The sequence below is a fragment of the Eumetopias jubatus genome, unplaced genomic scaffold, assembly GCF_037043125.1.
Source record: "Eumetopias jubatus isolate StellerSeaLion01/CBP00866 unplaced genomic scaffold, mEumJub1_p1.0 scaffold_5, whole genome shotgun sequence".
NCBI classification, from domain to species: Eukaryota; Metazoa; Chordata; class Mammalia; order Carnivora; family Otariidae; genus Eumetopias; species Eumetopias jubatus.
Window position 1 is genome coordinate 154,044,827 of NW_028274811.1, and position 27,403 is coordinate 154,072,229.

Consider the following 27,403-nt stretch of genomic DNA (forward strand, 5'->3'; position numbering starts at 1 on the left):
GTTAAAAATTCCCACAGAATCTACAAAAAGAAAGCTCCAAGAATTACTAATGAATTCACCAAGTTCACAGCTACAAAGTGAACCTAGAAAAATAAGTAATTTCTTTGGTATTCTATTTCTAGATAGTAATGGATTTCTATATAGTATCGGAATATAGTATTTCTATATAGTAATAGAAATTGAAATTAAGCAACAGTTCTGGTTATAATAGCAAAAGTAACAGAAAATACTTGAGTATAAATCTAACAATATACACAGGATCTCCAAGCCACACACTCCAGACACAGATGAAAGCAGCAAAAGACCGAATGGTGTGCTCATGCATTAGGGATCAGTACTGGTCGGTGTCAGTTCTCCCCAACTTGACCTACTGATGTAACACAATCCCAGTCCAAATCCAAGCAGGAAGTTTTGTAGATAGCAACAAGCTAACTCTAAAATTTATATGAAAAGGCAGAGAAACCTATAAAAGCCAAAACAATTTCTGAAAAAGAACAAAAATTGGAAGATTCACACTACCCGATTTTAAGACTTGTTCTAAAGCTGCCGTGACTGAGGCAGGCTGGTACCTGTTTGTGAAAGGTCATGCACACAATCAACGGCAGAACAGACTCACAAAACTAGGGCAAACACGAGGATATTAATATGCAAAACGAGTATATCTCAGCCCAAACCTCACACCTTGAACCAAAGTTAACTAAAAATGAGCCATAAGCCTGAATGCAAAACAGGAAACTATAAAACTTTGGAGGCAAACATAAAATAAAAATTGTTTCAACCTAGGTTAGGTAAAGAGTTCTCAAATGTGACACCAATATAATGATCTATTTAAAAAATGGATAAATTGGGCTTTGTCAAAATTAAGTACATTCATTCTCTGCAAGACCCTGTCAAGATAATGAAAAGACAAGCCAGACTAGAAGCAAATACTTAAAAATCATACATACAACAAAGAACTCCAAAGTCAAAAGCAAGGAAGCCAAAAACCTGAATTTTTAAGTGGGCAAATATTTGAGCAGACTGCTTACAAAAGGGCTCTATCAGTGGCAAATAAGCTCAGGAGAAGATGCTCGGCATTGTTAGTCATGAGGGTATGGACACTCCCAACCACACTTACCATACAACCCAGCAACCACACACGTGGGTATTACCCAAACAAAACCAAACCTATGTTCACAGGAAAACCTGCATGTGGATGTTTGTTGCAGCTTTATTCATAACACCAAATCCTAACTCAAACATCCCTCAAAGGTTAGGTGGACAAGCACACTGAGATGCATGCACACCACAGAATGACAAAACCAACTGAGCTACACGCAGCCACGTGGTTGGGTCACAGCTGCATCTTGCTGGTGCCCAAGCTCCCTGCTGTAGGAACCCACCCCCAGGTGTCCTGAGAATAGCCGCTGGAGAAGGCCACAGGGGCTGGAGAATGTGGGCGTGGTGGGGGCCGGGGTACTGCACATGGGCAGCCCCAGGGAAATTTGGGCACAATGGAATTGTTGTTTGTCTTCATTATGATGGTGGCCACACCACACCACCAATAAGAACAAATTTTAGCGTGCATGACTTAAAAATAAGTGTTAGAAAATGTACCCATGGTACACCTGAACTCCAGCTAGGGTCAAGTGGTCAGTAGTCCACAGCTCCTGCTAGCACGCTGCATGTCCACACTAAACACTACAGCCCGCCTTAAAAGTAGGAATAGAAACCCAGGACGCTGCTATCTGTGACCTAATATGTATGTTTCCAGAACCTGCCCATCCCACACCACACCTCCTCTGTCACCCCATGCCCAGCGCCTTTGCCAGGGTGCCCTCCGCTGGGCAGCCCCTCTGGCCATCCATCCTGGCTTCTTCATGGGGCCATGGGCCCAGGAGCACTAACCACAGACAAAGAAACACGAGGCCCTGCCCCAACCCCAACAGGGACCCTGGACCCCCAACGGCTCTGAATCTTGTTTTTTTCATCTTAAAATAGCAGACATTAGACCACAGGCCTTTTAAGTGCGTGCCAGCTCTAAATTTTTATGAATTTATGATGCCTGCCATAAACCTCTCATTTTTTCCAGTTTGTCTTTAAGAGACTGAAGATTGGAAATAAAAGCTGGATTTTCTTGTTATTGTGGCTTGATTTGTTTATTTTGCTGTTATATTTTTAAACTTCAAAAAGAGTCTCTAATTTCAAAGTTTGAGAACCCCCACACTAGAAATGCAGTGAGGAGAACCCTCGCCATACAACCTAGCCTGTTTCCAATCCAAGGGAACTTCCAGAAACTTCTGGGGTCACAAAGAACATGTTACAAGAGGGGGCAGAAGGAGACTTCAGTCTACATGATGGAGTGGGGCAGGGGGCCTGCAGCCTCGGGTCCTGTCCCAGAGGGTCACTCCCCAAACACGAACACCCTGGGCCAGTGGCAGCGATGGGGCTAGGCACCGCCCTTCCCGCCCTCCCAGCCCTGAGGGAGCTGCTCTGCTCCCCGGGCGTAGGCCTGGCCACTTTTTGGGCTTCAGCTGTGCAGGGACCTCAATGGCACATCCATGTCCTGAGGCCCCCAGGGGAGACCTGGTCTGTGCGCGGAGGGCAGGACAGCTGCTGGGGACCCACAGAGGGGCCAGAGGGTAGTGGTGTGGACACGTGTGGTACGGACCACAGCAGTCCCCTGGGCTCCAACGGGAGATCGGGGTGCTGTGTGCACATGCTTCTGTACTTGTAGTGAGGACACAATTTAAAGATTTCATGCTTAAGATTTTATCATCTTAATTTTGAACATGAATCAGAAAAAGAGCAATGCCAGTCATCTTTCACCAGGAATAAAACTCAAGCTGGCACAATGTTTTCCAGCCCCAAGCACTGACAGAAAAACCCAACTTTAAAGGAAAAATTAATATTTAAGAATCTGCTTCCGAAAAACATGATAAATAATGAAGTATGGAAATACTTCCTGTATGGAAACCACAATATTTCTAAAAGCGCCTCTGCTGCTAGAAGCCATGCTCTGCTCCAGACGGCACTGAAAGCTCCAGGGGCTCTAAGAAGGGGGTCCCCAGGCACCCACCCTACTGAATTTTCATGGAGATTAAACACAAGTATGTACTTCTTCCTATTTTTACTTTTTAAAAAGGAAGTGATTTATAAGCTCCTTGATCTTCATGAGAACAATCACGTCAGCAGGGGTAAAGGCCATGGGGGGATGTGGAAGGTATGTGGGGTTGTGGGGGTCCCTTGGGGACTGTTGGGGGTCATGGGGGATCATGGGGGCCATGGTGAGTCATGGAAAGCCATGGGGTCGTGGGGGTCCCTTGGGGACCGTTGGGGGTCATGGGGGATCATGGGGGCCATGGTGAGTCATGGAAAGCCATGGGGTCGTGGGGGTCCCTTGGGGACCGTTGGGGGTCATGGGGGATCATGGGGGCCATGGTGAGTCATGGAAAGCCATGGGGTTGTGGGGGTCCCTTGGGGACCGTTGGGGGTCATGGGGGATCATGGGGGCCATGGTGAGTCATGGAAAGCCATGGGGTCGTGGGGGTCCCTTAGGGACCATGGGGGGGGTCATAGGGGGTTATGGGAGGCCATAGGGGGTGAAGAGGGTCCCTGTGGGGACTATGGGAGGTCATGGAACTGTGGGAGGCTGTGGGAAATCCTAGGGGACCATGGGGGTCCCTTGGGGACCATGGAGGGACATGGGGGGGCCACAGGATCATGGGGTCTCTGTGGGGACTGTGGGAGATATGGGGGTTCTGGGGACCTATGGGGGTAGTGGGTCACGGTGGGCAGATGAGAACCCCCAGATTCCAGGCACAAGCGTCTCTGGCTCCCCTCCAATCAGCCCAGACGTTTTCCATCTGTGCATCTGTCAGATGGCAGATGGCAGCACCCCATCCTGCGTCTTCCCTTCAGATGTGAGGCAAAGTGAGGTCATCTCAGGCTGAGGTGCCTGAGGGGCATGTGCCCACCACCACAGCCCACGCACCAGATAGCTGAGCACCCAGGAAATCACGCGCAGACAGTGGGAAGCCGCTCCCATGGGCAGGGAGGGCATCGAGGGAAGTGGACTGAAGGATGGGCAGCAAGAAGCAGGAGGGGCGAGCCTGGGGGACAGTCCCTGTCCCCTGTCCTCCATGAGGGGCACTGGCACCCCTTGCGGAGGACACAGTGAATAGCAAACCCCTGGGATCGTTCCCGCGGTGAAGGTGCCAGGGCGGCAGCCTGGCCACGGGGCAGTGCCCAGGCCAGCTGGCGCGTGAGGGCCTGGGGCTTCCCTCCAGCACCCACCGGCAACAGGTCACTCTGGCTCTTGCAGGAGCTGGGGTGCAGACGGGGCACCCAGAAAAGAGGCCGATGGGCTCCAAGCAGACTCAACGGCATCAGCGTGAAAGGCGCCCATTCGCCACCATTTCTGCCCTTCGGTGCGACAGCCTGACAGATGGGTGGGCATGTGCAGCTGAGGACGCTGCGCCGGGGGGACGGAAACACCCACCAGACAGGGCTGGAGGATGAGAACCTGGTGTAGGCCTCCCAGGGGGACACACAGGAGGACGTGGGGCCCGGCCCCTCTGGGACCATCGGGGGAGCATGAGCTCAGTGGCACCTCTGCAGCTGGTTATGGGCAGCCGGCGTCCTCCAGCCCATCCTGAGATAGGGCAAACCAGGGCCCTGGTCTCTGGGCTGCTGGTGCAGGCAGCGACCCCCTCTCTCTGTGTACAGCGACTTGATCCAGCCCAGAAAGCTCCACCTTGCCGTCCTATCTTGCTTGAGAACTACTGAGCCATGGCATTCCCCTGCCCTTGCGAAGCAGACCACATGAGGGGGTCAGGAGGGTACAGCACCTCAGAGTCACCAGAGCTGGGAGGCCCCATCTCGGGGATAAGGCTGACCTGGGCCCCTGACGCCCTGTGTGTAACTATTGGTGTTAAATGGATCAGCCGGGCACACTTGTCAGATCCTGGGAAGCTCAGTGTGCAATTCTCTGTTATTAATTAAAAGAAAAAAATCCTGCTTAATTTTTATCAGGTTCTTCCACTGACAAGTAAAACCAGAGAATGCAGAATGAAAAACGATTTTCAGATTTGAGATGCATGGACCAAGGTCACCCCTGTTCTCTCTGTCCCAAGATGCTGGACCTCACCCGAGCATCTGTGCCTGATCTCCACGGCTCCCAGGGCAGTCCGGGAGCTCCACCCTGCAACACTTAATTGTCAGCAGTCCAACCTGCCGGGGTGGGGGGGGGACACAGACGGCCTGCACAGCGTGACAGGCGTGTGATCAAAGGGCAAGGGGGCTCACCTCCAGCAGCAGCCTTCCCTCCAGCACGGCAGACCTTGCACTCAGACCACGGTCTTCGGGGGAGGGGGCACTGACCCCCGGCTGCCATGGGCCCTTCGGCACAGCTGTCAGAGAAGAACAAAGCAAGGCCGTCAGCAACCTGCCAGGGCTCCAGACCTGCTCACCTTCTTGCGTTTCCCCAGTTCTTGGCTACCACCGCCTGCAGACAAAGCCACACTCCCAAGCTGACCCAGGGTCTCCTGGGCAGGACACACTGGGGCAGCATAGGCTCGGGTCGCATCGCAGGGCAGGAGGAGAGCTAGGACCCAGGCCAAGCGGGGCCACTGGTGGGAGCCCTGGGGTGATATTCAGGAGTTCAGGCCATCTGGGCTGGGCCTGACCCCGAGGACCCCACCCCTGTTCTGCTCCCCAGAAACTGCTCAGAGTCCCACCCTGCCTCAGGGACCCCCCCGGGGTCCTCAAAGCTCCTCTCTGGAGACACAAGCTCCAGCAAGTGCCCTAATTCAGCATTGCTGCTCTACATAACTCGGACACCCCTCGAAGGCCCAAGTGACCTCATCACGCCCCCCAGCTCCCCCACCCCCCCCCAACCCACCACCTGGTGTGGAGCCGCCCACACTGCATGGGCTTCCCAGCTGGGAAAGGAAGCCCCAGGAAAGCCTGCCTGGAACAACTCAGGGGTCCACGGGGGGGCAGTTTCCTGGTCCCCCCGACTCCCACCCCCAGTGTGGCTTCATCTCCATCTTGGGGTGAAGAGCTCAGACATACAGACATGCAGGTCACACAGGCAGATGTCATCCACATCCCAGTTCATCTGCCCCGCTGCGGGGTCCCCCTTGGCATGCAGAATTATGGAGGATCCCCTGGGGTAGGGAAAGGGTCCTGGAGCCTCTGTGGAGGGCACGGCAGGGCAGGAAGTGCCCCTCAGGTTGGTTTCCAGACTGAAGCTGCAGGTGATGTCAGTGCAACTGGGGGTCAAAGGGCCGTGCTCGAGGCAGACAGAACCCTTGCATTTGTTCTGGTCTTGGGGGAAAACATAAACACGGGCGCTTCCATCTCCCGCATTTTCTCTTTAAAAACCATCAAGCTGTGCTGAACTTCTCCTCCAGAACATGCTGGTCTGTGGTGGTTGTGCTCTCCCGGTGGTGTTCATGTTCGCAGAGCCACACTCGGACCCAGGATCTGCTCCACACCCCCTGCACCCCTGCCCAGCTATTAGTGAGCAGTGGGCAGCATCTACTCCGCCAGCAAGTTGGATAGAAACTGGCCCCCCAAGGCCCCCAGAGCCCTAGGACTGCCGGGCCCCCTATGCGTGCACTCCAGGTGAAATGACCTGTCTAATGCCCCCTGCTCGGTGGGATGAGACCACTGTGGACAGAGACCCCCTGCGCTTCACCCCACACCAGCCGCACTGCTGGACCAGCAGCTCCCTGCCCCCGAGCCGAGGCCACGCTGGGCCCCTGCCCTGAAGCCCTGTGCTGCCTGCGCAAGCATGTTGTTGGCCAAGTGTCCACAGAGGCAAAGGGGTGGATGCAGGGAGGCGGCCCTCAGGAGAGCCCCGCATCATGGCCTTTGGTCTCTGTCTGGCTTCCCTGTCCCGCCCTCTCTCAGGGCCTTTGCTCTATCAACAACCGCCCCACCCCGCACTGGACCTTTGTTCTCTGCACTAAATATTTCCAGAAATGAACCCATTTCCTTGGGCAGAAATCAGGTGTATCCGGGTAACATGAACAGTCATACCTGGGGGCCCCTGGGCAAAGGTGCAGAGACGGTTGGTACTCCAGATGGCCCAGGCCTCTCTTCCTAACGGAAAACTTCACCAGCAAGCAAGCCCCCACCACTCACTTGTCTTCAAGGCAGCGAAACACTGAGCTTGGAGATGTGTCAAAAGTCAGACGTTTAGAGGTGCTTAGTTGTACTCCCTTTGGGCACGTCACCCTGTTGACTCAATACTCAGTTGGAAAGCTGAGCGCTCTGAATACAGGGAACCCACATGGCTCTGCCCCCAGCACCCAGAAGCAGAAAACCGACCCTGGAGAAGCCAGTGCTGCCATGTCCCCCTGAAGGGAACCCCCCAGAGGTTGAGGGGAGCCTCTGCCAGGGGTCACACACGACCCCATGTTCTCAAAGGTCAAGAAAGATAAGAGGGCCACCTACCCACACACCCAGGCCACCAAGCCTCCCACAAAGCAAAATCCATTGCAGAGGGGTCATTCCCACCCCCACCAGAGCTCGAACCAGCTCCCCGCCTCCAGCCTTCCCCAACATGCCCCTCAAATTAGGGGAGGGGAGGTGTGGGGTTGGGCTATCCCTGCCTGCCTGTTCTTTGCCCTGCAGACCCTGTGGGGAGTGATGATTTGCAGAGATGTGAGGCTAGGGTGGGAGAAACCCAGCACAGTGATGTCACCACGCTGTGGGATGCTCACCCCCCCCACACACAATGGACTATGCCCCATCCCACACCCACTAGAGGCAGAAGTGTAGGGCAGCCCCCCAACTTCTCTCCCCTCCCCACCACGTCTCTGCACAGGGACACCAGCCCCCCAGCATCGTGTGCCCCCCACATAGGGGGACCCCCAAGTTCTCTCCCCTCCCCACCATGTTTTGCACAAGGACACCAGCCCCCCAGCATCGCGTGTCCCCCCCCCAGCTGGGCACCCCCACTTCCCCTCCTCCGCAGCCACATCCCGGCGGGGCACGCCCAGCGGGGCCTCCTCTGGGCTCCTGTCACGCGATGGGGCCGTCAGCCCCACAGTGACAGCCACCTGGACCCCGGCCAGGGCCTCGCGTGCGAGCAGAGCCGCCAAGGGGCCCCACCCCCAGGCCTGTGGCAAGACAGAAAGAAACCGAATGTGGAGCCGAGCCGGGGGTGGGGGCCAGCTTTCCCGGAAATCCATGTGAGCTGACAGTGGCTGCTTCTCACTTCCCAGGTCCCCCAGTTCAGGGGCCCTCGAGGAACTGAAACAGGGTAGCAAACTCCAGTGGGGTGTGGGGGTCACAGCCAGCGTGTCCCGCCATTCCCTTTCTCAGGGAGTGCCCAGGCGATGGACCACGGGGGCAGCCCCAGCGGGGGTGGGGGGCGGGGGCAGGCAGCAGCCTGCAGGCTGTCCCCCCAGCCCCTCCCAGCTCCGCTCTGCCCTGGATCGGTGCTTCTCTCCTGGGTCCTGCTTTCTTTTTCCCCTGTGACCGCAGGTCTCACCTGTGGGTCTGAGCCGGGAGTGAATGGGGGCCGGGGCTGGGGGACCGGGGGGGCTGCCCGTGCCCTGGAAGCCTCCGCAGACAGACCCCAGCCCCCTGCTGGGCGTGCCCTGGGGGGGTCCCACCCTCTCCATGCCCAGTCCCCAACCTGGTCCCTGTCACCCCCTCATCTGCACTTGATTGCCCACAGTAAAGGGTCAGGGAGAAGGGCTCTCAGGGAATGGGTGGGGGTACAGGGTGTCCTTCTGGGGAGCTGGTGAAAGTGTGAGGAGAAGTCGGCCACGGGCCCTCGAAGGCCTGGCTTGTCCAGGAGGAAATTCCAGGGATGAGAGGCACGCCAGGGCCCAGGGTGTGAGAACCCCCAGGAACCAGCTGGGGGTCCAGAGTCCTGTCCACACCCAAGTGCCCCACGGCCCCCATGAGCCGCTGGTGCTGTCCGGCCCACAGAAAGGGGGCCAGGCTGCAGGCCCTGGCTCCCGCCGGGACCATGTCCCATCGGCCCCACCCTGTGGGCAGCCAGTCCTCCTGCCCTGCCTGGACTCTGAGGGGCAGCTGGGGGCCTCTACGAGCCCTGGGGATTGGCCTGAGGCCAGCCTTCAGCCCCCGGTCTGTCACACAGAGCTCAGGCCCACACAGCAGGAAGAGGAGGCAAGGGCCAGGCTGCCCACTCCCAGAAAGGAAGGGACTCCCTCAGGCTCACAGCTCAGCCTGAATCCCGATGGAAGCCTGCGCCGCTCGGCCCTGCGAGTCCCTCCCCCACTCTGAGTCACCCGAGGGGCCCGGAGGGCCAGCCACACGGAGACTCTCACTGCGGTCCAAGCTATCCACCAGTTGACTGCAAAGCTCACTGTGGCCAGCGCGTCTCACTTCAATGATTTCTTACATCCCTAACAAGGTCCATTTGGGACAGAGAGAATTGGAGAAAAGATGGAGACAGTGGCCATCCCTGTATACACCCAGGCGGGGGGTGTCAGAGTGTTTAAGAAGGGAGGGGCCGCTTCCCTTTGGGGCTCAGACTGGGGCTGCCTGCACCCTGCCAGCCCCCAGCCAGCACCCCCATCTCCTCGCTAAGAGACTTCCATTTCCCTCACACATGGGGCATTCAGAGCAAGGTGACACCCTGGGCCAAGCCACGTGCCCTGGGGCCCAGCATCCCACCACAGTGGCTGCTTAGAGTTGTGTGGCCAGGTCTGGCCAGTGAGAGACGCAATACTCTTGGTGGAGGAGAAGCTGGAAGACTCCCCTATCTCTGCCTCTGGACGGTGCTGTGATGCTGAGAAGGTGGCAGCCACTTTGTTACCAGCTTGGGGGAAGCCTAACCCTTGGCAGATAGGACAGCTCAGCCAGGATAAGCGGGTCCAGGGTAGGACGCACTGCATGTGGGATGCATGAAGTCGTCTAGGGGTTGGGGCAGGACCCTTGTCACCCAGGGTGATTGAGAGAAAAGCCAGGGGCCCCACTGGAGGCTGGACTGAGACCCCAGTTCTGACCATCTGCAGGTCCTGGAGTGGACAGGCCCATGTCCACAGACCAGCTGAATGGAACACATGCCTGGTAAAACCTGGCACTATATCAGGGTCGAGCCAAGAGTCCTGGCACTCTGCACCATGTGCCAACTTTCATGCTCTGGGTGGCACCCACGGCATGTCTCATCGGGGTCATTTCTTCCTCCAGCCCTGAGCTAGCATTGTGCTGCCCCAGGCCTTCACAGGTCAGAGCCCACCTCCGGCCTTGCCTGCGCGTACCTGCAGAGGCAGATGGCGTGAACTCAGCTCTGCTCTTCCCCCTGCTACGCCCAGAGGTCAGGGCAGAGGGGAAGCAAGTGAGCTTGAAGCACCCCGGGGACCCCCAAGGAGCAGGTGTGCCCTCCTATTTCTGGCCACGTCTCATGAGAAGCTAACTTCCGCCCCAGACCCCTTCGGAGGCATGCTTAGCAGCGAAGAGCAGATAGCTTAGAACAGGGGGCCCCGGGAGCCTCAGCTCCCCTATAAGTCAGGTCCAACACCATCTGACATGCTGTGTGTGGGGCCTGGGAGTGAGCTGCCCCTTCCTCTCGGCATGCCACCTGGGGGCTGGGGCGCTCACCCGCAGACTGACAGGTGCAGGATGTGGGGGGCCCACCATGAGGGAAGGTCAGCTGTCCCACCCACCACCAGGCCCCCTTCTTGGGGGCGAACATAAGGCTTCTCCCGGGCCCGCGTATGTTCAGGAGCAGATGGGTGTCCTGAGGAGCCCCAGTTTACCTCTTGCAACACCCAATCTCTCCAACCAGACTAAGGCCCTGGCAGAAAGAGCCAGGGGAGAGCACAGGCTTCCCAGGCGCGGGGGTGGGGGTGGGGGGGCTTCGGTGGGCGTGGAGCTGCTGCTCACGGGAAGGCACAGGCTCCCTGCCCCAACAGGGTCTACAGACCCCTCTGCAGTTTCTACAGCAAACTAATGAACCATCACCTCACAGTTTTCAAAATGTGAGTTTTCAAACTTTTAAACCATCCCTCCTTTTACTTTTCAAGGACTAAAACAGTAACTCCTTGTTTTGCCTTTGGCAGATGAAAAGGGGCATCCATGCTGGAAGAAAGGGTTATACAGTGATCTTCAAGGGCCTCGAACTATTCACAGAGGAAAGTCTTGGCCACTCCGTTACCTTCTGAACAGGCCGTCCTCTGCACCCGGATGCAGAGAACAGATTCATTCACTTCCTTCCCTAAGAGGCTTGCGGTTTGTGGTGCTCTGATGTGGGAGGTCCACCCAGCTCCTGCACGGGGAAGGGTTAGAGGAAACGGGAATACCACCCTCAGGTTCTCTGTGTGGGAGGCTGCTGACAAGCACAGTCTCCTCTAGCCATCGAAAGGAGGTGAGGTCCCGACAGACAAGTGGGGAGCACCCAGGTGGGTGGCGAGCTGAGAGGTAGGAGGACAAAGTGCAGACCGAGGGGCACAGGGTGGCTCTGGAGAGGCCCTTGGAAGGAGAGTGGGCTGTGTGCAGAGTAGGTGAGTCCAGCGTGTGTGGGGAAAGGCCCCTAGTCAGGGCAGGTGTCTGGGGAGGGGCCAGGACGATGAGGTCCTGGAGAAGCCCCAGCCATCCCAGAACACAGGCAGCGCCAGCTGAGAGAGGGTGCCAGTCAGGATGCTCCTGGGAGTGGGGGCTCTCCCCGTCCTGCGACATCCACAGAGGCCCATCTGTCCTGCACCCACAGAGCAGGCCCTGTCCCCGGGAGGGCAGGCCCCTCACACCTGGTCGGGGGGCAGACAAGACTTTCTTATGGTTCCTGTGAAAAGATATAGTGGCCCAACCTGCACGTTCCCCCTGCAGCTCTGTGGGGACCGCGCCTGCTCCAAACGAAGGGCACCCATCCATGATCTACTCTGACTCTGCAGACGGATGGAGGTTTTGGGAGGGAGGCTCACAGGAACACTTCATTTCACCAGGGCTGTGGGCATGACCAGGAGAGACCCCCAGTGGGGTAGCACGAGGCCGGGGGGGACATGCCTGCCGGCCTCCCCTTTCTGGGGGGTCTGTGCGTCTGAGCCTGGATGTCTCCCCATGCCAGTGAGGGGGTGCGCCCCAGCCACATCCCCACGGACCTCCCAGGCACTGCCCCCTCCTGTGAATGATAAAATGATTTCACGACTACACACAGGCAGGGCCCACAGGGGCCGATATTTACCTCTCTCATCCCTGCATCACGCCAACCAACCAGGTGGACCCAACAGGTGAGACAACAGGTCTGGAGGGGTGGATGTGGGAGGAGTGGAAACAAGGTATGTCCTGTGCGAGGGTGTGTATGTTCTGTGTTGGGGCCTGGACAGTGTGAGTCTGAGGAAGGGAGGGAGAAGCAATTTACTTGACATAGGTTGCTTCTGACATGTGGTGTGGGTGCATCTTAAGAGCAGGAGAAGATGCTTATGCCCTGCGTGTGGGGGAGGAGAGCCAACAGCCTGGGCAAGGGTCCCAGCAGGTGTGGACTGGTGGGCTTGTGTCCTTCCAAGACCCTTGCATTGGGAGGAGGGGACTAAAGCTGCCATTCAAAGCCTCGAGTTCCCAACATAAGAAAAAACATCAGGAGTATAAACGAACATGCTCGTTTCTCGCAAGCACTGCATTTCGAAAATAAGAGAACAGTCCAAGATGTATCATCAGGTTGTTGATTTTCTATAAAAATTTTCCATACATTCCAAAATGCACCAGGCAAGCTTTAGAGATTTCACACTTTGATACTGCTCAAAAAGCACCATAAAAAATACATTTCCTCAGAGCCAGTGATGATGGAGAGGCTGTGGCCACCCCATCCACTTACTCTGGTCAAAAGAACACATTTCCAACCCCTTTCTGAGGCACTCTGCATAACTTGGGCCACACGTTCGGCAGAGAAAATGCACTCTTTCCTTAAATCCCCAGAGCAGGATGCAACCAAAAATAGCTCTTTGAGAAGAAAAAGAAAAAGGAACATTACGCATTGCAGATCCATACTCTCTTCGTGGTGTGAAACATCTGGAACAAGCCAAATAGTTGCGCATTTTTGTTGAGTTTCAACACACCAGAAGAAAAGTACAGCAGCATCAAGCCAAGGGTTCAAGAAACATTTTGTGAAACACAACAAAACAAAACCCCAGAAGGGTACTGTTGTTTTTAAAAAGTCAAATACTTATTCAGCGAATAAGTGCATGGCGTGTGGATGTAAGACACAGCGTGTGCACACCACCGTGACGGACCCATGGCACTCGCAGCCCCGGAATCAGGGAGCTCTAAGACCAGGCAGTTCCAGACTCGGGGGGCATGCCCGGTGGCCCCTTTGCTAGTAGTCCCAGGGCCGTACCTACAGGCCCAGTGTCCCAAGATTTGGAGGAGCAAAACTGCCAGAGAACATCTGATTCATGTATGAAGAATGAATTTATAATAAATTTATAAAGAAGCCTCCAGTTACATAACCTTGAATTTGCAAATAACCCGACTTGAGGTTGGCCCGTGAGTCACCCTCACACGTCACCACAAAGTGAGCGGTTCCTGTCACCCATGCGTCATTCGCGGTTGATGCTACGGACAGAATGGAGGTGGAAGGCTTCAGTGCCCAAAGCTGTCCGCGGGCTCGGGGGCCTCTGCAGGACGCAGTCATTCACTTGCTCATGCCTGCATCCCTGCCCATCCCGGGGCACACCTCCTGGGGGGGGCTCTGCCAGCAGTTTGGGGGAAGTGTGATGGGAGGGGTGTGGCTGGGGAGGCCACCTAAGGGTGACACCGAGTAAGGGCCTGAGGAAGCTGAGGGACTGGGGGGGCTGACTGCATGAAAATGAGCCCAGCAGGTGCGCAGGGCTATCGGGAAGCATCCCCCAAGTGAGACACAGGGAGGCCCCACTTCGCGCTCCATGGCTCCCCGACCCGGTGTCCACACAATGTCCCAGGCCCACAGCCACCCACTCGCCTCCTGCGAGACCGCAGACCCGGTCTGCGGAAGTGCTGGCTGTTCTCTCTTTACCAAAGGACTGGGTGCCCAAAGAGGACCTGCCTGAGAAACACGTGCGTGTGCCATGATCACCTGACACTCGCCCGCACACCATCTCCCCCGGCTCCCCTAGGGACTGTTCTTGCACCCGCTCCGGAGCTGCCATGATGCACACCTCAGAGCACCTTTTCAGGTTTTTCGTTTTCTTTGTCCCTCCTTCTGGTCATGTGTTTGTGTTTTATTTTGAGACAATGTCCAACTTAGAGAAAAGCTCTGAGAACAGCATAGAGTGCGCAAACACACTTTGACCAGAGATTCCACCCACTGTCCCACAAACACCCTTCCAGCCAGGGGTTGGGTCCCTGGGCCCAGTCTCTCCTTGGTTCTCTTCCACGTCCATGACCTTGACCCTGAAGATCATTGCCGGCTACTGTGCAAACCACCCCTCAGTGTGGGTTTGTCTGGTGTTCCCTCATGGTTAGACCAAGGTCTATCCCTCTCAACAGGAACATCACCCAAGAGAAAACGTGTTCTCCTCTGCCTCCTGGTGCGTGGCACGTGACGTCAATGTACTCCACTGTCGGTGAGGTCAGAGCTGGTCCTCTGGGACAGGGGGTCTCTCCATTCTAAGTGTTTCCCTTAAGCATGAATGCATACTTTTTGGGAGATAGTTTTAAGACTACAATAATCCCACTTCTGACCCCACTTTCACGCACTGATTTTAGCATGAACATTTCTTGCCTGAGTTATTACTATAATGGTTAGTGACCATGGACTTTATAACAGTTTTATAAGGTGAGTTATAAAGTCACCTCTGTCTCCAGTCACCTATCCACAGCACTTCCTCCTGTCTGTATCAGCAGTCTGCCCTAAGGAGAACTACCTCTTATCATTCATTCATTCATTCATTCACCCATAGCAATGTGGGTTTATGGAATCCTATTTTATTCACTGGTTTATGATCTATTACTCTCCTTTTCCGTTTTAACGCCGAAATGGTCCAGGCTTTGCCAGTGGGAGCCCTTTTGGGATGGCTGTGTCCTGTGGCATGTCTCTCACCCTCTCTGAGCACTGCCTCACTTTCTGGCTCAAGATGCTCTAAGCTGACCTGTGCTCTCCCTGCTCCAACTCTGAAAGGAGGCCTGAGTTCCTTTTGATGGTGAACAGTGTCCAGAAGCCAAGATCAGAACATGAGCTGTGCTCACAGCTACCTCGGACCTTGCCAGTGGGCAGAGCAAACACATGTATACACATATTCATATCTATAGCTACCTTTATATTTTGAAAACCAGGAGCTCACACCAGTACCTCTGATTCCAATTCAACACCACAGGATTCAGTATAGAGTAGAATGGTTTTTCCTTTAATATTTGGTAGAAATTGCTTTAAAACCATCTGGGCCTAGATTTTAACTACTGATTCAACTTTTTAAAAATATTTTATTTATTTATTTATAAATAAAAGAGAGTGTGCACACACATGCATGCAAGCGGGGGGGAGAGCAGAGGGGGAGGGAGAAGGTGGGGGAAAGAATCCCAAACAGACTCTGGGCAGAGCATGGAGCCCAACAGGACGCTCCATCTCATGACTGCATGATCATGACCTGAGCCGAAACCAGGAGTCAGACACTTAACAGACTGAGTCACCCAGATGCCCCCCAATTCAACTTCTATATATTTTTTAAATATTTTATTTATTTATTTGACAGAGACACAGTGAGAGAGGGAACACAAGCAGGGGGAGTGGGAGAAGGAGAAGCAGGCTCCCCACTGAGCAGGGAGCCCGACGCGGGGCTCGATTCCAGGACCCTGGGACCATGACCTGAGCTGAAGGCAGATGCTTAACAACTGAGCCACTGAGGCGCCCCAGGATTCAACTTCTTTAATAGTCATATTACTATTTGGGCTTTTTATTTCTTCTTTAGTCAATTTTAATGAGCTCAATTTTCAGCAATGTGTACATTTATATTTTCAAATTTATTGGCATAAATGCGTTCATAATAGCCTCAAATTATCTTTTTTTTAAAGATTTTATTCATTTATTTGAGAGAAAGAGAGAGAGAGCATGAGTAGGGGGAGAGGCAGAGGGACAAAGAGACTCCCCACTGAGCAGGGAGCCCATTGTGGGGCTTGATTCCCAGGACCCTGTGATCTTGACTTGAGCCAAAGTCAGACACTTAACTAACTGAGCCACCCAGGCCCCCTTTAAATTATCTTTTAAATATCTGTAGCAACTATAAGCATGTTTCCTTCACATCCTTAATACTGTTTATTCTTTTTTCCGCATTCAGTCTCATCAGATCTTTATAAATTTTATCATTGTAGAGGAACTCTGTTGTATATTTCTTTTCCATTTCACCAGTACCTTGTCCTTTATTATTTTCTTTCTTTTACTCTCTTTTTATTTTACTTTTATCAGAACTACTAAACCAAATACTTAGTTTATTAATTTTCCACTTTTCTTTTTTTATATATAAACTCATAAGGTTATTTATATCTGAGGATTACTTTAGCTGCATCCTACACATTTCGATTAGTAAATATTTTCTTCCTTACATAATGTTTTCTTCTTTAATCTATGTGTTATTTACAAGTGTGTTTATTTCCAAATACAAAGGTTTTCAAGTCATCTTTCTATTATTGATTTCCAGCTCAATTGCACTGAGATCTTAACATGAATTTGTCATAATTTTGTCTTTTGAAACTTATTGAGACTTGCTTTATTGACCAATATGTTTTCAACATATTTACAAATTTCATGTGGGTTTGAAAAGATGTGAACTCTATAGTTTCAGAGTATAGTGTTTTATGTGTGTCCTTTAACCTTTTTGCATCATTGAAATCTCCTAGAATCTTTACTGATTTGTACTTACTTGATCTATTAAATACTAAGAGAATTACTTAAAATCATTCATGATGATGAATTCATATATTTTTCTGAATAGTTCTGTCAATTTTTGTTTTATATTTTTAAGGTTATGTTACTAGAAGCACAAATTTTAGTGCTTGATAAAATTTTTTCAATTTAAAATTTTAATTGATTTAAATTTTTAAAATCATTATATAGTGACTCCCTTTGATCTTAAGTAATGCTTTTTAACCAAAAATCAAAATTTTTACATTAAAATTACTTCATCAGATTTCTTTCAGTTAGCACTTTTCCAACATATCTTTCCCCATACTTTTCCTTTCACCCTTTCCATGCTGTTTATAAGCTGATGCAGTAAAATCCACTCTCATAACCCTCATCTTTTAGTTGGCACATTTAGTCTATTCACATTTACTGTAATTTGTGACATACTTGGGATTTTGTGTTTTCTATTCCATGCTTCCATATCTCTGTTTTCCCCTTTCTTGTCTTTTTCTCTTTGATTGGTTACATTTTCTCATTCTATTTTGTCTCTCCACTAGTTTGGAAGGAAATCCCATTTCTCTCATCCTGATGACGACCCTGGACATTGTATGATGTAGTAGCTTGTCAACTTTCCCAGGAAATTAACACATGAACTACTGAAGTCTGTGCCTCAAGTCTCCCTCTCTATTTTTAATATGCTTTTATGGTTAGGAATTTATCCTCTCTTTCTGGTTTTGTTCTTACAATACATCCTTATACTGTCTTATACAGTCAGTGTTTGCTTCAATCTGCCCACATGGTCACCACCCTCCTGTTCTTCCTTCTATATCCCCACTCCAAGTCTCCACCTGGAATTCCCTTCCTTCTGCATGAAGTCCTTTAAAATCTCCTTTTATAAAACTCTCTTTGGGTTCTCAGCCTTATGTAGTTTTTAGTCTCTGAGTATTCCTTAATTTCCTGCTGTCTCACTGATATATCATAACAGGTTTCAGATAGTTTATCTTTGCATTTTTGGCTGTTAGCAGCAGAATGACTGATTGGTTACTGGTCCCTTGTATTTTTGGAAACAGAAGAAACCATATACTTGGTAGCAGAATTCCCCATTAGACTCTAAATGCCAAGGGGATGGGAACCATGGTGGCTCTTCTGTTTTCTTCCTTATAACAGGTTGTTAATATGGAACTCTTTCTGTCTGCAAGAGTTGAGGTCCCAAAACAACAGGGTGCCAACTATACCCAAGTCCCAAAGTGAGATTCCAGGTGACCTAGGCAGAATTGCAAGGGAGGTGTCAGAGACAAGAGATGCTCAAGGCTGAGAGAAGGGTCTCCTTGAAGGGGCTGTGTTGTGAGCCCGATGCCCCCACCTGTACCAGGAAAGCAGTGAGGGCTGGTATCTCTCTACACTCAAGAAATCCAAAAGACAAAGGCAGTGCCTGAAGCTCCCAGTAGGCACCCAGCCTTCACCAACATGGTAAGTGCTACCTGCCAACCTGGTGGGTCAAAGGTACACATTTTCTGGAGAGCAGGTAGGGCCACAATGCCCCAAAATTGGCCTGGGATGTGTCAAATCCTCCGAATCCTCCTAGAGACATGAGCAGAGTCCTCAACAAAGGAGGCTAGAGGCACCATCTGACACCTGAGGCTAAGAAAGGAGGTGTCAGGGACCAGTTTTGGAGAGGATGGAGCACCAGTGTTACCAACTGCAATAGAAGACCCCTGGGTCCCCCACTGAGCCCTGCCTGCTAGCTTATGGCAATGCTGCTCACCTAGGACCTCACTGAACCCTCACCTCTCCTCCCTGCTGCTGCTCTGAACCCAAAGGGCAGGAAACCACAGCTACCACTGGGGCAGGACCAAGAGGAGAAGCATCCCTTGAGCCCCAGCCCTCCTGCCTGCGGCAGCCCCAAGTGAGAATGAGGAGAAGGCTCACACTTGAAAGACAGGTCATACTAATATGAAGCTCAGCCTGCTTCGGGAGCCAACGTGAAGAGGGGGTGTTGCGGGGAGAGACACTGAATTCTCTGGAAGGGACCAGAAACCCCAGAACTATCCTGGTTCTTCCGGGGGAGTGGGGGAGCCAGCCACAAAGGAAGTTTGCTGGGGCGGGGAGAGAAAAAAATCAGAGCTGTTCTGTGTTGACCCTGAGTTCTGGCTCCTTCTCAGTCCTGAGCTGACGCAGGAACCAGGAGGGAGGGAATCAGTGCACGCATGGACCAGTGAATGCCTGCTCCTCTTCCTGGAAGTAATTTAGATATGGCAGGAGAAATAAAACGGCACATAAAATAAATCAAGGATGATCTGACGACTGCTGAGGGACCTTCCTGGGAGCTGGGGTCAGAAGCTGGTGGCCACAGATGTTAGGAAAGGGCAAGTGCTCCATCCCGAATGACTCAAAATTACTGCGTCTTTGCTGGAAATGCCCCAGGGAGCCATCTTCCAGAAAGTGTTAGTGATGGAGAGGAAGGGGCAAGGGAAGGTGGTTCCAGGAGCAGATGAGGAGGTAAGAGGCAGCAGTGACCCACATCCCTGGGGGAAGCATCCGCTGGATGCTCCACATGAGAGGAGAGGAGGCAGGTCCCAACCCTCCTGCCTCCAGAGGGCCCTTCTCAGTCAGCTTGAGCCGCCATAATGAGACACCTTGCCCAGGTGTTTAAACAACAGACAGGTACTCCTCACAGGTCTGGAGCCTGAGGTCCAAGGTCAGGGCAACAGCAGATTCGGTTTCTGGTGAAAGCTCCTTTCCTGGCTTACAGACAAGGAGAGCCCTCTGGTGACTCTTCTCAGACGGACACTAATCCTGTGGGGTTGGGTCCACTGCAGGGCCAGATTAAACCTTAATACTCCTAGAGACATCTTCAAACACAGCCACACGGGGGTAAGGGCCTGTGAGTGCATTTGGAGGGGTGCAAACATCCAGTCCGTGACAGGGCTCCTCAAGAGGAGGGTAACTCTGGTGACAACTAAAAATAGGTACAATGCAGCTAAGCAACCACATATGCCCCAGTTGTGGGTCACAAGCCCATCAGGGAGCACTGCCCTCCTGACATACATCGCAGCCATTGGAGGCTCTGGGGACACACCCTCCCACCAGTGGAGCAGGGGCCCAGAGCCACCCCTGCAGGGCTCCATAGTGTGTGTGCAGAATTGGACCCCACGGGCTGAGCACAGAGAACACAGAGGGATGGGAGGCCCGGACACGATCCACGGGCAGCCCTGTTCCAGGGTGAGAAATCTCCACGTTCCCACAGAGCCCAAACGGCTTTTCCACTTCCCCCTCCCCCGGGTTTTGTTCATTGACACTGTTCCCCTCTCTGACACTTCTCTCCACAGCATCAGGAGCCCTGACTGATGCTCCTGTCTGAAGGACTCACAGGGTGGACGCAGCGGGCGGACCTCGGGCTCTTCGTCACCTGTAAGCAGTGCTTCTCCACCACAGGTGCTTGTCCCTCTGGCTGGTGAGTCTCCCAGAGGAGCCCACTCTGCAGAGCTTCTGCCTGGAGAAAGGGGCCCTGACTGACCCCTGGGCTTAAGTGAGGGGGTGCTGGGGCTTTTCGGACCCCCACATCCTGGGGGAACCAGCTTTGCTCTGGCCCCACCGCAAGGACCCTTTATGCTTGTCCTCTTGCCCCACCTTCTCCCCTTTCGTCAGCCCTCAATTTCCTATTTTGCGAACAGTGAATTCACAGTCGTGGAAAATCCCACTCTTGTGTTGGAGCAGAGGGGTTGATAACAGAAGCACTGGCCCATTGCCTATGTAAAATCCAGATAAATAAAATTTTAAAAACCATGCGGCTTTCAAAAATCCGCAAAAGCCAACACTAAAGTAAACATTACAGGCAAATTTTGAGGCCTTATTACCCTTTGAGGCTGAAATTTTCCAGGTCACATCCTTCCCAAAGGTAACATTTTATGGAAGCTTTAATGAAATTAGCTCATCTATTTCTGAGTCAGGAAGCGCAGATTAAGATCCAATTTTTGTAGCCTGACTTTTTTCTAACTACACAGTGGAAATGAATCCAGGAAATTTTTAGAATTTCCTCTAAAATGTACAGCTCGAGGGGGATCACAAACTTCAGAATCCCTAGTAGAAAAGGCATTGTGGAGAAATCAAGTTTGTTAGACCCTAACCGTGACAGTCGCCATGTAGCTGTGAGCTTTGACTGATGGGCCTGCCGCAGGACCTCGAGTTGCCTCTAAAGGCTCAGGCCGACATGAAGGGCGTCTGCTTGCACCAGCGGGAGGCGTGAGGTAGCATCTGGTTAAGAAGAGCTAGGCATTCAGGCCAATACTAGGACAGTTGCCTGAACTCTTGGAAACACTAGATCGGAGCCTTTCTGAGACCACCAACCCCGGCCTGGCCGGGCACAGCTCGATCCGTCCAGAGAAGAACTGACCTTGTCCCCTCCCAACCGCCCAGCCAGGAGGTCAGGTTGGCGAGGGTGTGTCCGTAGGAAGAGGTGAACCACCAACCCCACCGAGGGCAGCCCCAAACCTAGCCCAAGCTGTCCAAATGGGCTCAGTGGAAGCTGGGGTCACCATCTATAACAGAAGTGCTTCACAAAGGCAAGTCCGGGACCACGCCTTCGATGTGTCCTGGCACCCGCTCCATGGTTCTCCACCACACTTTGCACGACTTTCTCAACTTCATCACATCACAAACCTCCTGAAAAAGCACCCCTGTGCTACACAACTTCTAAAATGTTCTAAGTCATCCCAGTAAACTGACCTCAACACCACTGGGGCTCAGAGTGACCACCAAATAGCCCCAGTCATGGGGGTGGGGCCTTCCTGAGGGGACACACAAGGAGGGGTCCATGAGAGGTCTGTGCAGTGCCCCCTCCTGGTGCAGAAACCTGGGCACAGCCCCTAGTCTCCTTGAAGTCCCCAAGGACCCAGTCATCAGCACTGAGCCCACAGTTAGTTGGGAACAATACAGACTCAACCCCACTCGCAGGTCCCACTGGCTGGGTAACTACTGATTTTTAATTTAAAAAAGTAATTCAAAACCCCTGAGATGTTGCTCTCAGCTTCTGCTCAGAACACAAGCTGGGAAGACCACTGTCCCACCTTCCAACAAAGTGTGGTACCATCTTCTGATCTGTGGGCTTTCTTGGCCCATCAGACACCCAAGGTTGAGGGCAACCAAGAACCCAAATCTAAGATACCGGAGCTTCGAGAGAGAGCCATGAGCCAGACGTGTGGACACTGGGAAAGAGAATGCAGACAACATTCAGACGCGGTGATGAACGTGACCAGCGAGAGGACATAGGAGCCTGTGGTTATGGAGGTTGGGGGACAGGAATCTGCTCTACATACAGCTACCCACAGAAGAAAGAGAGCCATGAGAGGGTCCTGGTGCAGGCCAGGGGAGGGCACCAAGCCCTGTCCTCCGAGGGCCTGGGGATCCCCAGTGCTGCTGGGGAAGGAGCACAGAATCCCTCTGTCCCTGGGGAAGGGGCCCGGACCTAGGAGGCTCCACCTGAGACATAAGACCTGGGCAGCGAGGAGCCAAACCCTTAGACAGCCTGGGGTAGGGGGCTGCCTCAGCACAGCCCACAGACAGCACCTGCCCCTCACCTCCTCTGGGAAGCCCACCAGCCCACAAGACCCTCCTGGTGACCTCCACTGAGGGCCACCCCACCCCATGGCACCCACCATCCTCTGCCACCCTCCAGACTACTTTTTCGCCACCAGCCATGGACGTCTGGGTGATGGATGCCTGATGGCACCCTTTTAACCCAAAGAAAAAGTGGGTGGTTTAATGAGGAGGACTGACCTGGGCTGAGTCCTGGGTGAACTCCAGGCTCGGGCTGCAAAATCCCACAGGCCCGTGTCGGGGACGGAAGACGCAGGTAGCATGGGGAGGCATGGGGGCACAGGGGAATAGGGATGCCCTAGAGGGGTCCTGGGCATGGCCGATTCCTTGGCTACCAGCCCCCAGGACCAAGCCTGGCTCAACAGACCTGATGGCCATATAGCCTAGTGTGCTTGGCCTCCCACTGAGGGCAAGCGGCCTTTACATCATGGCTCAGGACCAGCCTGGACTACCCACAGGGATCCATGCCCCAGAGCAGAGTGAGGACATACATGGGTGGGCTCCCAGGGTTCTGGGATAGGGGATGGAGGTTGAAAGGAAACCCCATGTAGAGGCTTCACACACACAGCAGGCTCTCCGAGGCCAGCAGTGATCAAAGGATCTAGGATTCCCACTCCGTAAGAGGAATGGAGGCCAAAGTGGGTTCTTTGGAGGGGCCAGTCGGTGAGGTGCCCAGCTGGAGTATCCACTGGGCAGAGTTGTCCACAGGCCCCTCATCTTCCCTCACAATGGGCTCTCTGGAGGAAGTCGGGGTTGGGGGATGGCTGAGTCCTCGGGAAGACCACCCTCCCTCTCCTGGGGGGCTGGAGAAGGCCGGCAACACACACTGGCTGAGTCACACCTCAGGCACATTGGATTTACAAGGAGCCCAGGCCTGGCCAGTCATCTCAGGGCAAACTGCTCCCACCAGGGTGGGAGGTGGGACAGACCCGGGTTCACATCGCCCCAGGGCCTCAGCCCTGGCCCACTCTCCTCACAGCAGCCCCAGCCATTTTGTTCAGCAACATGAAGATGTGCAGAACTTGACCTCCAAAGCCTTCAGGCAGAGCACGGACTCTGCTGTTGGCCACAGCCCCCACCACTCCCTAGTGGGCATACCTGCCCCTGTACACATTCATTTTACTCACTCCCAAAGACACGTAGTAAGTCATGATTCTGTAAGTTCAGACTTAATTCAAGATGATGGCAACAGTCACAGGCTCTGAAATAGGGTGGTGACAGTCACATTTCTTTCCCCAGGAGCTGAGCCAGGCCACAGGGAGAATAAGCCTGGCCTAGAGCCTCAGATGTAGGACAGCACCGCCCCCAGCTACCGTGAGGGTTTGACACGTGCCGGGGACCCCCTGCACAGACGGGCTGCTGCTGGGCCTGGGTCACAGCGCCCCCAGGACAGGCAAAGCAACAACCCTGAAGGTTGGCCGCTCAGCAGTTATGCCGGCGAACGGCGAACGGGGAACACGGCCTTCTGAGCTCAGCCACCCTGCTCCCTCACGGAGCAGACCTGCCCGGTCCTCTGAAGCCCTGAGGCTGCAAAGCCAACCTGCCCCTCCCACAGAGCCTCCGGTTCATCAGCATTCAGTGACTGCTCCTCTAAATGACCACCAAAGACAAGGGTTGCAAACCGGCCCCCCAGCAAAGTAGGGTGAGACCCGGGTGAGACCCAGGTGGGCACCGGTGACACCCAGCCGGGTGCACGTGGGCACAGGTCGGGGCACAGGCGACACCCAGCCGGGCGCACTGGGCACAGGGGAGAGTCCTACCTTGGAAGAAGCTCTTCACCCTGAGGTAGCTGACGCTGAGACGCAGGACAGAAAGCTTGTCTAGCTTAGACACAATGTCGGGAGGAAGCGGCAGCAGGCTGGCCAGGTGGTCCAGCTCGGCATTGAGCCGGTCCCGGTGCCTCTTGGAAGGGTTTGACTTCTCGGCCCCCGTGGCGGGCCTCCTGCAGGGAAGCAACCACAGTCAGACTCGGGGTTCTCCACCAGTGTCCGTCACCCCACGGGCTGCAAACCCATCCCCAGAAACGACCTTATGGTGCTATCAGCTTCTAAATGAAAAAGGTGTTGAGAAGGACAAAAGTCTCCTGATCCTGGGATGCAGGGTGGCTCAGTGGGTTAATCTTCTGCCTTTGGCTCCGGTAATGATTCCGGGGTCCTGGGATCGAGTCCCACATCGGGCTCCCTGCTCCACGGGAAGCCTGCTTCTCCCTCTGCCTGCCGCTCCCCCTGCTTTGTGCTTGCTCTCTCTCTAATAAATAAATAAAATCTTAAAAAAGAAAAAAGTCTCCTGATCCTGTGCACACAAGGAAGCAGGGACCCCATTACCAGGAAGGGCACTCAGAGACAGACAGCAGGCCTCTCGGGAACACGGCTGTGAGCAAGCTATGTGGCCCCAGCACATTTCTTGACCTCTCTGTGCTAACTTCCTCCCCTCAGCCTGTTTCAGGCTTTTTTTAAACAGACGACCTTTTTGGGATCTGCGGTGTAGATGTGACTGGCCTCTCTGGGCTCAGTTTCTCCTCTACATGGCGGGGCTGAAAGGGGCCAAGGAAAGACTAATAATGGAGGACCCTTGGGTGCCTGGGCACCATCCCGCCCACCCGCCCGCCCCTCGGAGGCCCTGAGGTCACAGGCTGTGCCACTGTGAGGCAGCTGGAGCCCTGGGTCCCGTCTCCCCTTGCTCCACAACAGACCAGCTCTCCCCCACAGGGGGGATTCCCCCGGCCCAGGGCTTCCCTGTCTACCAACCCTGCACAGAGCAGAGCTGACCCCAGACCCCAGCCGCTTCCCAGTGACCTCCCTCATCCGACTCTCTCAGCCCCCAGGATGACCGTTCCCTTCCTCTGACCTTATGTCCCCCTCACAGAAGCAGCTCCTTATAGGCCCTTCCTAAAGGTCAACCACATAAAAGCATCTGAAGCTAAAATGAGTCGGGGGAGGAGGCCGTTGGCAAGCTTGGCAATGGTGTGGCCTGGCTCCCAGGGCCAACCCTCCCTGGGGTCACGGTGCCTGGCAGGCGGGAGGGCTCCTGTTGTTTCTAGGGGCTGGGGTCTCTTTGGTCCAGAAGCTCCTACTTGTCACTTACAAGGATGGTGAGGTCAAACAGTCTGTCTGTGAGAAGGAGGTGCACAGCACAAATCTGTTTTGCAGAGTCTGAGGGCCCAGGCCACAGAAAACACACAAAAGCCTGCCGCTCCAGTCCCCGAGGCCACATCTTTGTCTCTCTTTGTTTTGGGGATGCTTTTTTTTTTTGAGGTATAATTCACATAACACTATTTCAAAATGTACATTCACAGTGCTGTGTAACCACATCTCTATCAAGTTCCCAACCATTTCATCACCCCAAATAAAACCCTGTACCCATTTATCAGTCTCTTCCTGTTTTCCCCTCCACCAGCCCCTGGCAACCACATGTGGCCTTACGTCTCCATGGATTAGCTGTTCTAGACATTTCATGCACCTGGAATCCCACAATGTGAGACTTTTTGCGTCTGGCTTCTTCCACGTAACATCATGTTTTCAGGATCCACCTGTGGTGTAGCACTGGTCAGGACAAGGTTCCTTTTCCCAGGTGTGTGGACAGACCACACTGTGCCCCCCTGTTCCCCAGAGGATGGGCATCTGGGCATTGTACAGAATGCTGCAGCAAACACTCAAGGTAAGACTTTGTGGGAACCTAATTTCCAGTTCTCTCGGGCACATGCCCAGGAGTGGGCAGCTGTGTGCTCACCCTCTTCTACTCTCAGAGGAGCTGCCAGACCGCGCACCCACCAATGCCCCCACTGGCAAGACAGAGGGTTCCGTGGTCCACATCCTCAACAACACATTATTTTCCTTTTCCCATAGAACAGCCGTTTGCACAGGAGGGAAGTGGCATCTCACCGTGGTTTGATCTGTATTTCTTAATGACCAAAAATGTTGAGCATCTTTTCGCAAGTGTCTTCTTTGGAGAAATGTCTACCCAAGTTGTTGCCCATTTTTTCATGGGGTTATTATTTGTCATTTTAATGTTGAGTTACAGGAGTCCTTTATATGGTATACCTTTACCAGGTATGCTATTTACAAATATTTTGCCCATGTCTTTGATTGTCTTTTCACTTTCTGCTGGTTTTCTTCCTTAATGAGCCACTTGCCCCCAAACCACTCCTGTTACTAGCCAAAATGTAAACTGGCAGAAGGCCTGGGGACAAACTGAGTGGCTCCAGTGGGGCTGGCGCTTGCTGGCGGGAGGAGAGTTCCCCCCGCCCCCGGCTCGTCAGTGAGACACCCAAGGTCTCCCCAGAGACAGGGCACTACCCAGGGCAGGTGTGGGGGTCAGAGAAGGGGAGACAGTGGGAGACAGGCAGATGGCCCCAGCTGAAGTCTCACCTATGTGTAGGGTTGGGGGGAGCTGCCACCTGCCTCCCCCAACAGCCTGTGCCTGAGAATGAGCCGAGCGGTGACTGCTCCCCACCTCTACCCCAACCCCCACGGGGTGCCTGGGGGAGGGACATTAGCCTGCTAGAGAGATGGATGTTGGAAGAGCCCTTTCAAAATGTCTCACAGCACCGGCTGCCCCCTGATGCATCTCTACCACCCCTCTCCCCAGCCCCATGGGCCAGAGCGGGAACCATCCTACCCCATGCCCTCATGCAGGAAAAGCACCCTACCAAGCTGGCCTCACGTGGGGTGGAGGAAGCTCCAAGTCCCTGGGCAGAGACTCAGCAGGAGGGGATGGGGGATGAGAGACCAGGGCCATTAGCAGCATGGAACAGTTCAGGAAGGCTGGTTCAGACGGAAGCAAAATACAGAATACCTGGAGCAAACCAGGCAATGCTCCCCCAAAACTGACCTACAGGACAGAGTCAATGTAATTGCAATTAAAATGCCAGCAGGACTTTTTACAGAAACTGGCATGCTGATTCTAAAATGTACATGGAAATACAAAGGACCAGGAATAGGCAATTAAAGAAGAACAAAATTAGAGGATGTATCCTTTTGATTTTAAGCTTTCTATAAATCCACAACATTCAAGATGGTTTGGTATTACAGGAAA

The 27,403-nt window shown here is 53.5% G+C and overlaps 1 protein-coding gene across 1 annotated transcript in view; it reads right to left on the minus strand.

The window, feature by feature from the left end:
• The window catches only part of AHRR (aryl hydrocarbon receptor repressor), a 79,007-nt gene that overhangs the window by 37,991 nt on the left and 13,613 nt on the right, over positions 1 to 27,403 (minus strand). Inside the window, exons 3-4 of the mRNA XM_028090018.2 lie at positions 24,130 to 24,311; positions 5,287 to 5,390 (exon numbers count right to left, since the gene is read on the minus strand). Coding sequence (XP_027945819.1) covers positions 5,287 to 5,390; positions 24,130 to 24,311 — 286 coding nt within the window. The remainder of the gene's footprint in view (positions 1 to 5,286; positions 5,391 to 24,129; positions 24,312 to 27,403) is intronic.